The sequence below is a fragment of the Piliocolobus tephrosceles genome, chromosome 2 (assembly GCF_002776525.5).
Source record: "Piliocolobus tephrosceles isolate RC106 chromosome 2, ASM277652v3, whole genome shotgun sequence".
Taxonomy (NCBI): domain Eukaryota; kingdom Metazoa; phylum Chordata; class Mammalia; order Primates; family Cercopithecidae; genus Piliocolobus; species Piliocolobus tephrosceles.
The window spans coordinates 156,606,560-156,619,997 of NC_045435.1; the positions used below are offsets into that span (position 1 = coordinate 156,606,560).

The 13,438-nt window shown below is 40.6% G+C and overlaps 1 protein-coding gene across 2 annotated transcripts in view; it reads right to left on the reverse strand.

Moving 5' to 3' along the window:
• Positions 1-13,438, reverse strand: part of RYK (receptor like tyrosine kinase) — a 92,753-nt gene that overhangs the window by 46,685 nt on the left and 32,630 nt on the right. For both annotated transcript variants that reach the window (XM_023187859.1, XM_023187858.1), the window contains exons 3-5: positions 5,234-5,333; positions 3,403-3,537; positions 1,009-1,062 (exon numbers count right to left, since the gene is read on the reverse strand). In XM_023187859.1, the coding sequence (XP_023043627.1) occupies positions 1,009-1,062; positions 3,403-3,537; positions 5,234-5,333 (289 nt within the window). The remainder of the gene's footprint in view (positions 1-1,008; positions 1,063-3,402; positions 3,538-5,233; positions 5,334-13,438) is intronic.

Sequence of the window (13,438 nt, forward strand, 5' to 3'; positions counted from 1 at the left end):
ACAGTTGTGTAGGCTTCATTTGGATCTTGATTCAGGGGGAAAAAAAGACATTTTTAAGACAACCGGGTTAATTTGAACATGGACTATCTATTGGTGATACTAAGCAACTGCTGTTAATTTCATTACATATGACAAATCAAAATGAATAGGTATTAGGTAATTGTGGGTTTTTTTTTTTTTTAAGGCCCTTTTAAAAGAGATCCACCCTGAAATTTTATGGGTGAAATAATCTGATGCCTGGGATGTGCCTGAAAATACTTTCCTCCACCCCTAACCAGTACAAAAGGAGGGAATCAATGGAAGGACGATGGCAAAGTGTTGATCATTACTGAGGTTGGGGGATGGGCACATGGAGTTCATCAAAGCGTACTCTGAACTTTCATAGACTTGAAATTTTCAAAAAACAATTTTTTAAAAGTCTACTTGCATGAAGAGAATCTAGTATCCTTTTAAGATACTGCTATTAACACAACCCCAAGAAGAGTAAGACTCAACGATGTCTTCATGTCAGAAAAGAAAAAAAGAAGTTTTTAATAGTATCTAAACACAACCAATACCAAAAAATAAAAATCTACTTTGCATATCTGCTCTGTAGTTTTAAGTAACACAGTATCTTTAAGCTTACACCTTCACCTGGATGAAATTAGCTTAAGATTAGGTCCAGACTGCAAGCCAGATTTTCTAACCCTCTGCTAATAAAGATCTTACATATATTTCATGGTCATACTTTAATTAGGACTACTCAAAAACGTGATATTCTTGCTTGTATAACTTTTTAGCTTACTTGTTACAAAATACGTATAAATTTTAGTTCTCAAAATAGTCAATATTCTAAGTTTCATGACCTATCCACCAGTCTACAAAGCACCAGCAAAATAACAGCGTAGTGTCATTATCATTTGACAAACTGGAAACCATGAGGCCTCCAAGCTTCATGCAATCATGTTTATATGCAGTCAACCATTTTTCATTTCTAATAATGGATAAAGATAATACATTAACACTTACAAATAGTTCTGCTAGTGTTTTTGTCCAAGGCTGAAGTTTTTACTTCTTCAAGTTCTGAATTTAAAAGGAGATAAATGATGCTTTAGAAATTCTCTTTTCCATGAAAATCCTTAATTACAATAATTATCAGAACATTGCTGGAACTCAGCAACAGGTATTTGTTGCAAGATAATGAAAGCTACATTACTATTCCGATAATCACCACTACAGTCATCAATCAATAGTCTATACCACTGTTAGCCAATGGGTGTTACTTCTAGATGCTCAATGAAAATGTTCCTGTGGTCAAGAAGTTTGGGAAACACCACATACTATAGTGTCTCTTTGGAGGTTCACAGTGAACATCAGAATGTAAAGACTAAAAGGAGTCATGGGGTCACAAAACTTGTCTAACCCATAATTGCCATCCTCATATGATAAAGGAAACTTTTTTTGCTAGTAACACCTACTAACATTCCATATGGTACAGATATGTTTTCTGTTGCAGACAGTTTTTGAAATATAGTAGGCTGGAAAACCAGATAAATAAAAACATTAGGATCACATAACAAAGTAAGAGTCATGAGCCTGAACTGGGTGACTAGGGTGGCCAAAACCATGACCAACAAATACAGAGGGCCAGAGAAAAACTTAAGTCTAAAACAGAATAGAAAATTACTCCAACACAGAATTTTAATGTTAATTTCATACACATATTAAAGAAAATGGAGACGGTATATGATCATTTTGAGTATCAGCTGATCATTAACCTTAGCAGATATTAGTACTGGTGGGATCCAGAGGCCACACCATGTCTGGTTATCATTCTGCCTTTAAGAGTAACATGAAGCACCACGGTACAGTCATGTCCATCTCTCTGAGGATCACGAACTGAATGTTTTATACTCCTCACTGGCTAGCTGTGGTACCCTAGGTGGCCTAGGGTCCAATCTCCTTATATCAAACATATAATGACTACACTGGACTAAAGAGTCTCTGAAATATCCTTTGTCTTTAAAATTACATAGAAGTTGGTACATAACTGAATATAGTAGAACTGAAAATTGTATCAAAACACTAAAGCTGAAAGATGCTAGCTTTTCTTTCTTAAGATGTCTATTCAAATGTAGTGCAGCTTTTTTTATTGGCATGTACCCAGACATTAGCCATTACAACTCACTTGTTGGCCTTAGGTGTTTTCATAACACTCAGCACTGATTTCAATTGGGAAATTTATTAAAAGACAGTTTAAATTAGCCGGGTATGGTGGCGGGCGCCTGTAGTCCCAGCTACTTGGGAGGCTGAGGCAGGAGAATGGCGTGAACCCGGGAGGCAGAGCTTGCAGTGAGCAGAGATTGCGCCACTGCACTCCAGCCTGGGCGACAGAGTGAGACTCTGTCTCAAAAAAAAAAAAAAAAAAAAAAAAAGACAGTTTAACAAAGAGGCTGAAAGAACAGGTCTGCATCCTAGCTGCACCACTTAGCCATCTGATCTTGGCAAGCTAGATTCTCTGAAGCTCAGCTTCCTTTTCTGAAAATGACAACAATGACAGAATCCGTTGCCTTGGGTTGCTGTAGGGATTAAACAGGTGTAATATCTGTCAAGCACTTAGAACATAGTAAGCACTCAAGGTTTGGGATAGGATTTCCGCTCACCCCCATCTTAGATACTAACCAATTCTACCTATGTGACCTTGTAAATTTGGGTTACTTTAGCTTTATGGAACTTACAGTGAGTGGGATGGACTAAACTTGTAAGAACTCCAAAATTCTTTGATTTATGACCTCGCATACTGAAACTCTTTCATATCCACTCTGATTTCTTCAGTTTATAATTCAAAACCAAAAAAAAACTAACTTTGGTAAGTACCCACATATGGTATTCTAAGTTTTAGGCTAGATTTAATGAATTGTAAAAACAACAAATCTCTGAAACAGGTATTATGCCCATTTTACAGATGAAGAAAACTGAGCTTCAGAGACGTTAAGTAACTTGTACCAATATCCTGAAAAGACCAGAGCTGTCATTCCAACCCAGGTCTATCTCACCCCAGAGCAATGCTTCTGCATAAAAGTAACTTGATAAGGGAAACAAAATTAACATAGTTACTCAGAAGTCCCAACAGATTTTTCTTATTTCTTTACCTCTTCAACCATTTTAGCACTATTCCTAATGGAAAACATTTTAGCAATTCTGACAAAAGATTTGAGAAAGCATGGACTAAATGAGGCCTGAGTGAGATTCTTGGCTACCAGCGATCTGGGATTATCTCGAAACTTCATCTGTCAGTGTTCTTTTCTCACTTGCAACTATAATCACGAGTTGGTCATAATTAAATCTGTGAAAAAACAACAAACTCTATTTTTCACCTTCTCACATATACGTAAAACATATTTTGGTAAATAAATTCCTTACTTTTGTAGCACATTTTCCTTCGTTTAAAATTTAAGACGGTAAAATTTTTTGAAGAATTTACTGTCAAGTTGAGCTGCATTAGTATCGTAACTTCAGAATCTACTTTGCCAGTACAGGAAAGCTCTACCCGAAACACTGTTTAAAAAAGATAAGAAAAATATTTTACATTTTCTAAAAATCACCATTAATGCCCCAAAATGATTCTTTTAAACATTTTAGAATTACTTATTTTTGCTGCAAGAAAACTAAAAATAATACATTTAAATAAAGTAACTAAACAGAAGTTTTTAGAGATCTTCAGACTACCACACCTCTAGACACTAAGCATTTCATTATGGATATAAAAGTTAGTATTAAAGAACAAACCAAGACATCAATGAAGAGACATCAAGACATCAATGAAGAGATAATTGTTTTCAACTTTTGCTCATTGTTTTTAATACATCACTTTGTCTCATAAGTCCTGCTATTCCAATACACTAAAGCTAAAGGATCATCAGGCAAACCTTAGCAGACACATTAGCAGTAGTAACAACAGTAATTACATGATCAAATGGAAAGACAACTCACTACCAAAATGCAAGTATGTCTGCTCTTCATAAAAAGATTAAATATAAACCTGTAAATGAATCTGATCAATTCTCAGCTATGAGTTTAAAAACAACACCTTTCTCAATAGAAACTGATTTTAATCCATAATTGTAGCAATGCGATAACAGACTTCAGTGCATATAATTTTTTTCCCCAGTCTTTAAGATTCTCTTCCTACAAATTTAAAACATATCATTCTACCATCTGTATGAGTGCATTAAAGATATGGGCATTTCTAAATTCCTTTACTGCCCATAAAAATTCAAGCAGCCTTCCTGTGCTTTCTTCAAGCTTAATGTATGTGACTGATAACAGTGAATATGACTGCCAGAAAAAGTTTCACAACACTATTGTGGCTGATACTTTCAATTTTTAAAAATTTCCATTACTTACAAATACCACAACTTAAACAGCCTAAGAAGTTAGTTCAAAAGTAGTTAAATTGGTGTAAGTAAGACACTTATTCATTTACTCAGACTGTACTGAGTGCCTATCCTGAGCCATACTCTATGCTAAGCATCAAGGGAACTGCTAGATAATGTAATCAGTGCAAAAACAGTTAAATATGAAGTTCCCAGGGGGTAGGAAGAATAGAAGCTAACAAATGAAAGAAGAGAAGGTGGCAGGAAAAAGACAGTGTAAATCTTGAGTCTTGCAGAATGAGTAGGATTAATAGAAAGGAGTTCACAAGCAGAAAGAGGAAAAGATGATCCCAAATACTGAGACCAGCACATGCAAAGGCTTAAAGATCAGAACTTCATGTAGTCTGGAACTGCCAGAACTCTGGGGCAAGTGCAGCAACACGGCTAGACAGGCAGACAGGGGCAGATGGTAAAGTATCCAGGACACAAGATGGTGAGTCTGGAATGTTCAGTTGATGGGAGTGGAGGCCACTGATGGGCTTCAGGTCACAGGGTCAAATATGACCATGCAAAGACCATCTGGGCCACAGGGTGGAATGTGGTGCCTAATCAAAGTGAAACGTGATCAGACACAGGGACTCATGTGGAGGTAAGTACCAGCAATGCAGAAAAGGAGAGAGGGAGGGCTGAGCACAGAGAGTTCTAGAAGGACAGAAAAGAGAGAATGGTTTAAGAACACAGTGCAAATATTTACAAAAATTACTTTTTTTGTAGAAAAGTAATACACACTACACATCAGTAGTTAAACTTCGTTTTGGGGACACAGGGGATACAGTTGAAAAAGTATGTTAACTCTGTCTTTGAAGAATCTCACTTACCTGATAAAGTGCGTGGAACTTCCCCCTGAACAGAAATGTTGACCTGGGGCATGTCCATTGCCAAAACATTGTCCACTTGGAATCCCAGCTTATATTCAACCTGTAAAATAGACAGAAATAAACAAAATGGACCTGTGATAAGAAGAAAGATACTATCAGCTTGACTTCATTAATTAGCTCATTAACTAACCAATGCATGAGCCTTTCACATGTACAAATAATCTAGCTATAAAAAAGTCCAAATTGTCAGAAATAGTCCCAAGAATTTTCAGTTAGATAAAAATTCAACCCAATAAGCCACCCTCTATTTTATGTCCAGAACAGGACCACCATTCTTCCATAAAACCTGCCATCTAGGGTCAGAAATCCTGCTGAGGACTATGCAGCACTGACAGAGAGGCCATGAAGAGCCAGATGTGAAGAACCAAAGCAGTGAGATATGTAACTGACAGACTATAAATATCTACCAATGTCTTCTCTGGTTGATAAATGAAAGACAAGCTCGGAGGGACTCCTTGTGGCTGGTAGAAGAAGGTCTGCTCTGCAGACCTACTCACACAATAAGCAGATGCCAAGGTAGATTTCTCATAGAATATCTAAGTCACATCCTCTAGTCTTGCTCCCACCAAAAAGAAAGTTCATATTTAGATCTCCATTTAACTTGAGAAGTGATTCAGAATCCAGAAGGGAAGAGAGGCAACCCATGAAATGTCTCTAAAACACCAATATTATCTATCAATACCTGGACTACCCAATGTGGCTTAATAGAACCAATCAGCATCAATAATTATGGCTCTGTTGCTATGGAGAGTTCATGAAAGCAGCAGCTCAAACTGCAAAGCAATAGCTGAAATTCAGAATGGCTGCCGGCATCAAGACCTTCAATGAGGTCCTACAGTTCACATCACTCTCTGCCCTGCCCACAGGTTCTTGATACGTATGGTATCCCTCTCCCATTCAGTGGTCACAAAAGGTGTCACTGGTGGCGGACTGAGATTCGCAGAGCCATGAGGCAGCAGGTTGGAAAAAGAGTGAGAAGAAAGACATTCGATAAGCCATTCTTTAAGAAACTTAACTGGAAGAATGGGAGACAGATGGTGAAGTGGGGGGTGTTCCAAAGCTTTTCTTTCTTCGTTTTTAGATGAGATATTCAAATATGTATATATGCTAGTGAATAAAGCTAATGAAATGGTACATAATAAAGATGAAAGAAAAGAGGGAAAGAGTATCATCCCAGATATAAGGGAAGGGATGGCCCTTACGCTTGGGCTAAGGTGGAAGGCGTTGTTACCCATGAATAAGAAGGGCTCAATCTAGAGTTTGATTCCCCTTGGGGTTTCTCCTTTCACACTGTATTTAGTCTCTTAGCTAAACACTGTAGGGGTATACAAACATTAAATTCTTCCTCTGCAGTTAAGATAGGTACATAAACAACTGTTAAAGGCTGTGTTTAATAAGTGCCACATTCCCAACAAAGGAAATGTTCTTGCTGCAGCACATCAGTGACTTAGAGGTACCTTGGCTAGAAAGTGTTCACACTCACCTTAGCAGATCACAATACCATTGCTGCCACCAGGGGGTGCTAGAGAGCCACAGCCAAGCAAGTTTGGGCAGGGAATGAGCAAGCTTTCCAGCAATACAACATCAAAGAATGCATTCGTTATACATCCCTACACCCACGGTATCTCTGAACAGGACTATACATGAAGGGCAGGTGCACAAAAGAAATCAGCACCGCAAGAACTGGGTTCCGAAACATGAGACCATGTGACCCTCAGGTAAATTAGTAACTTCTCTGAGTTTCCATTTTTTGTAAAATGAGGGTAATACATGTTATGAGGATCAAATAGGATCATTAATGTAACACACCTAACTGTTAGCCTGGCACAAGTCTCCTCTGATAAATGCAGACATCAGCGGCATCAGCAGTCATTCCAGAACAGCCACCTTACTGCCATGCTGCACTTCATAATCATCAGCCCACTGCTGGCCCCAGGGATTCTGACACGAAACCTCCTGGGTCTGTCAAGAACACTGTTGCAGGCCTTCTGTTTCTTCCCCATTCTGAGAACCTCCCTATTCAGAACAACCTCCTACACTCTCTGCCTCTTCACAAATGTCTTCCCACCTTCTCCCACAACCTGGCTTTCCTCAGAAGTCATCTGTTCCCCTATCATTCAGTTCCTATAACACCTGACCCTCAGGGCCTAGACAGTAGGGTCAGCACTCTTTAGGATCACTAGGTCCTTCCTAGACATCCCTTCCTCATGCCCTCATGCAAATCCCCTCTACTCTGAAGCTCATAACTTCTTTTTTTGAGACCGAGTATCACTCTGTCACTCTGGCTGGAGTGCAGTGGCGTGATATCAGCTCACTGCAACCTCCGCCTCCTGGGTTCAAGCAATTCTCCTGCCTCAGCCTCTGAAGTAGCTGGGACTACAGGCACACGCCATCATGCTCAGCTCATTTTTGTATTTTTAGTACAGAGGGGGTTTCGCCACGTTGGCCAGGATGGTCTCGAACTCCTGGCCCCAAGTGATCCACCTGTCTTGGCCTCCCACATTGCTGGGATTACAGGCGTGAGCCACCATGCCCAGCTGAAGCTCACAGCTTCTACTCATAATGGCTACTTCTCACGCCATCAACACCAATGACCCACACAGGACTTGCAGAGGCCTTAGTGTCCTGCTATGTTTTCCCTGGCTTCAATATTCAGTATTCAATATCCTGACACACTAAAGAACTACTTCATAACCAAAACAAATGCAAAAATGCCATTCTATCAAAGATCCCATCACCACCTCTGATTCCTACAAAACCAGTTCTCTGACTCCATCACTCCAAGTCAGCCAAAGTTTATGAGGCACATTTATGAGCCAGGAGCTGTGTTCCTAACAGGATGCAGTAGCCAGTTAAAGCCACTTCCCTTCTCTCCAGTATAGCCACAAACACCTAGTTTCATGTTTCCCACAGCCTAAGCCCTAAAGAAGGCAACATTACTGACAGTCATATTGGCACCTTCAGCTGGTTCACTCCTTCCAAACTCTCAAAGGGCAGCTCCAGCATCCTGACCACCCCTTACTCTACCCCTGCTGCTCAGCACTGCTGAAGGAAATCCATCCTACAGAGTAGGAGCTCTTATACAACGATGACCTCCAGCCTCAGGGGAGGCCTTTAGTTCCGCTCAGCAATCCCTTCCTCACTGACCCTCTCTTCCCTAGTCTTATTCCAACCTTACAGACCTTCCCCACCTCCTCACACTCAATGTTTTTGTCCCTTTCCACTAGCACAGAGGAACTCCATTTTCACCTTTCTTTTCAACACCCAGGCAGATCTGTTAGAGCATCCATTCTTTCCATTCCACTCCCAAAGAAAGGTCCATTTTCCTCTCCAAATGTAAATCCTTCTCTCCTAGTACACTAGGTTCTAGCCCATTTCACCACTGATGGAATATCTTAATCATCCATTTCTCTCACTCTCTTTTACCTTCAATCCCTCCCAAGTGTCCAATTACCTACTAAGCAAATCTACCTAATTACCCTACAGCCTTCCAACTTAACAAATTCAAAGCCACACTTACTATTTCCCCAGAAACTTGCTGTCTCCTTTATCATAGGTCTCAGTTATCACACGGAGAGAAGCAGCAGACCAGAGACCAGAACCCCTAAGGAAGCGGAGGGGTCCAGGGCGCTAACTGCAGTTAAAAAAGGGGTAACACTGGCACGTGAGCATTTCAGTGTGGCAAGGTAAAAAGGAGGAGAGAAGGGAGGGAAACGAGGTTGTGAGTGTAGCTGGCCAGTGAGGGCACAGGGAGAGGTGCAAAGGGCTGAGGAGGAGGTCTGAGAAGGCAGCCCCTTTGGTCGTATCAGCAGCTTAGAGGAATATGAAGCATGAAACTGCGGAAGCCTGCTTGCTAGCTCCTTTTTTGAGGAACTGTCTAAAAATGGGGGGCATTCACAAGGTAGTTCTCTTTTCCCTCTGCAGTCTTTAGGATATAAATTTTAAAACTGCAGTTTCTGGGATTAGAGAAGAAATTGCCAATTATTGAAGCCCAATTTTCTCTAGTTGGGCATGTATCAATCTGTAAGGACTCTCACTTGCCAATCATCCTTTAAAGAAACAGATCTGCTCAAAAGTTAAACGTACAGTCTACTGGGACAAAGCAATTTGAACAGCAGTTGTTTATCAGAATGTAGAGTGAGCCAAAATACTTCAGAAAAGAAACTACAGACCAGGCGTGGTGGCTCACACCTGTAATCCCAGCATTCTGGGAGGTCAATGCAGGTGGATCACTTGAGGCCAGGAGTTCTAGACCAGCCTGACCAACATGGCAAAACCCCGTCTCTACTAAAAATACAAAAATTAAGTGGGCATGGTGGTGGGCACATGTAATCCCAGCTACTCGGGAGGCTGAGGCAGGAGAATCACTTGAACCCGGGAGGCGGAGGAGGCAGTGAGCCGAGATCGCACCACTGCATGCCAGCCTGGGTGACAGAGTGAGACTCAGTCTCAAACAAAAAAAAAAAAGGAAAAAAAAAAAGAAAAGAAAAGAAAAAAAAAAAAAACCTACCAAAAATATAAACATTTGAATAAACTGAAAAATAAACATTTTTGCTTATGTTCCCTTACTTGGAAACAAATGGCAACTACAAGTAGGAAGCTGGCAAGTAAAGCCATTTCCTTCTGGAACACAGAGAGTACAGATTTAAAGTGAATACACTTGTCTACAGCTAAATAGCCTTTTAATTTCTCTGAACTTACTAGAAGTAATGCCTTTCTCATAGAAACCTCACTCTGCACAGGACACAGCCGCTGGCCTCCAGCGGTGTCTGCTGGAACTCTGGACGAGTTCCCTGCAACTCCTAGAAAATGATGATGAATTCCAAAGCAGAAAACAGCCATGGGGTGAGGGTGGGTAGTGGGAATATTCTGCTACATCTTGGCAAATTTTTGCTTTTCGGATTATCTAAAATAGCTACTGACGGCCAGATGCGGTGGCTCGTGCCTGTGATGCCAGCACTTTGGGAGGCCGAGGCAGGCAGATCGCGAGGTCAGGAGATCAAGACCATCCTGGCTAACATGGTGAAACCCCGTCTCTACTAAAAATACAAAAAAATTAGCCGGGCATGGTGGCGGGCGCCTGTAGTCCCAGCTACTTGGGAGGCTGAGGCAGGAGAATGGCGTGAACCCGGAGGCGGAGCTTGCAGTGAGCTGAGATCACGCCACTGTACTCCAGCCTGAGTGACATAGCGAGACTCTGTCTCGAAGGAAATAAAAAAAGCTACTGACACTTAACAGACACAGTTACATGTTTTTCCTGGATATTGGGGAATGTGCTGGAATACAGAAGAAACTAATTATCTGTTAAAGCCTCTCAGTAGCCTGCTTTTAAGTGTGTGGTCCTGTGAAAAACAAGCAATACCAGAGTTCTACTCCCAGCTCAAAATGCAATTAACACAATGGTCTTTCCTGACCACTCGCTAAGGCATGTGTGACCTATGCACTAAGAGTAAGACAGCTTCAAGCCTCTGAAGTGACCACAATCTGTGTGGTAAGACAAAACCGTGTAAACACTGAGAAACACTATTACCAGAAGCTGTGATATGTGAAAACTAATGTTAAAATATCTACAATGTTGAACTGACATATACCAGGGAGCCAGGAGATCTCTGGAAGCAAATATTTCATCTTCTGGCAAAACCTTAAAGAAAGAACCGAGGGTTTCCAATAAAGTATTAGAGCTTGAGAGGCACGGCCTTCCTTCTGAAAGTTCATGATTACACCTCAGGGTTAAATGATCAGGTGACAAACCCTTCATCAAGCCTCCCCTGCCCTCATGTGTGACTTTCCCATTTCAGGTCATCTCTATCTTCTGCTTCCTCTAACCCTACTTCTCCTACCTTAAGCAAGTCCCTTTCCAAATCTGGGTCTTAATTTTCTCACAGGAACTAATCAATAACCAAAGTACAACCATATAATAATAAATAATACAGCCATTTGAAGGGGGAAAAAGTACGACTCTGTATCAAGTGACAGAGATCCTTGACCAGGATATTGTTCAGTGCTCTGCAAACTGCAGAAAAGTATGTGGTATGTTAGTTGTTGAAAGATGTATATATACATATACACATGGATGCTTACATACACACAAACGATTTCTAAAGGAAAGACAAGAATCAGGCAACACTGGCTGACTCAGGCAAGGGGACCTAAGTGGCTGGATTGCTCAGGGATGGTACCAGAAGGTGTAGGGGACTTACTTTCCACTGTATACCCTTTATGCTTTTTACATTTTTACTATGTGCATATATTATCTACTCATAAGATTAACTTTTAAAATAAATAAACGTAATCAACTGTGCTCAAATCACCAGAGATTATTACCTAGAATTGGGAACTGCAATAGTGTCTGAAGCCTGAAACTAGATTAACACAGACATATTTCCTTAGTTTTTTACTTAAAAAAATTATAAGATGGTTACTTTCCTCTAAATTCCTGTTACAGGTATAAATCAGTTTAGGTTTATATTCAACCCACTCATTTTTCCAAACTTATAACCTCACTTTATTAAGAGTAGAATATCTGAAACATCCCACTTGTGCAACTACTGTCAAGTGTACCCAGCCTATATGTTTTCACACTTCCAGAAATAGGAAAGTCACCACTCCTAAAGCCACACATTCCAACTCTGAAAAGCCCTAACTGCTCAGAAGTTCCCCATTTGTTGAGCCGGGCCCTGTGGCTTCTACCTGCACATCTCTTCTGCAGTAAGTACCACGTGCTATACCAAGCACAGGGGATACCCTTTAATGTGCTCAGCATATAGGAGAGAGAAAGAAAAGAAAATCAAACTAGTACAATATTCTTAAAGTATAACTAGGGCTATGAGAGAGGAGAAGGGCACTGTGCAGACAGAAAAGGGCACCGGACACATTGGAGGAGAGGTGACACCAGGTCACAGCTTTATGAGATAAACAGGAGTTATTCAGGTAAAGAATGAAGAAAGGGCATTTGTGGCAAACAGCAGCACTGTGACAGATCACAGAGCATTCAGGAAATTCCAAGACAGAAAAAAATGACACTAAATGACTGGCTAGATAGGAGGCAGAAAAGAAAGGCCGAGACCAGACCATAAAGGCCTCCTACGAAATCAAGAGCTTTATTCCGGTAGCAACAGAGAAGCCGAGGGTGGCTTTGTGGAGGGTGCAACGAGAGGTCAGTCCAGAGGAAAGGAGACCAGTTAGAAGACCACTTCCGAATCCAGCAAGAAACAATGAACGCCCAAACTAAGGGTGAGGCATTGGGTCACAACAGAGGGAGGAAACGAATTTAAGATGTAATTATTAGAGAGAATCAACTAGATTTAGAAAGTGTAGGAGAAGGAAACTAGGATCCCTTCTACATTTCTGGCCTGGACATGTAAATAAACGGTCATACTCTCCAAAAAAAATCAGGAAACTTCTGCCTCACAAAGAATATCATACCATAGTGGCAGCCCAAATGTGCACTAACAATGATATTTATACCTGCCAAAGAAGTAACTTGGAAATTATGCTCTATAAAATAATGTGAATGATATGGGAGTACAACTACAGCTATACCAAGGCTTCTCCTGACCCACAATGTACCACGCTAACACAAGTTTCCCTTCAAACATATATATTTACCTGAGCCCCTCCTACCTGCTCTCTCCCACTCCAACATCCTCCTGTAACAGGCTCCTAAGACTCAGACACCCATCACCAGCAATGTCAGGGCCCTGCGCTCACTCCAAATAACAAACAGTGTATATTAACTGTTTTAAAGGAATCAGTAAAAGAAGGTTTTATTTTGTTCGGTCCTCACTGCCACTTCCCACATGGCCTTTGTACTCACAAATCACTACCCATACACTTGCCCAGGAAACCTTCTCATATCAGCATTCTTTTTTCCTAAGTGTGCCCAGAAATATTCACACTCTGTTCAAAGTCAATAGAAGTGCCTGAACAGAATTCTCTAATAAACCTTTCACCATTTTGAAATACATCTATTATTTGTTTTTGTATGCATCAACATCAAAGGTAAGAATAACAACAAAGAATTAGCTATCAATTTTTTGGAGACTGTAAGAAGCTTCTCTGCCTGAAAGATGTTCACAGAAACACTGGACCGCAGAGTTGCAAGGGAACTTACAATTCAGTAACAACCACTCCACAAATACTTGA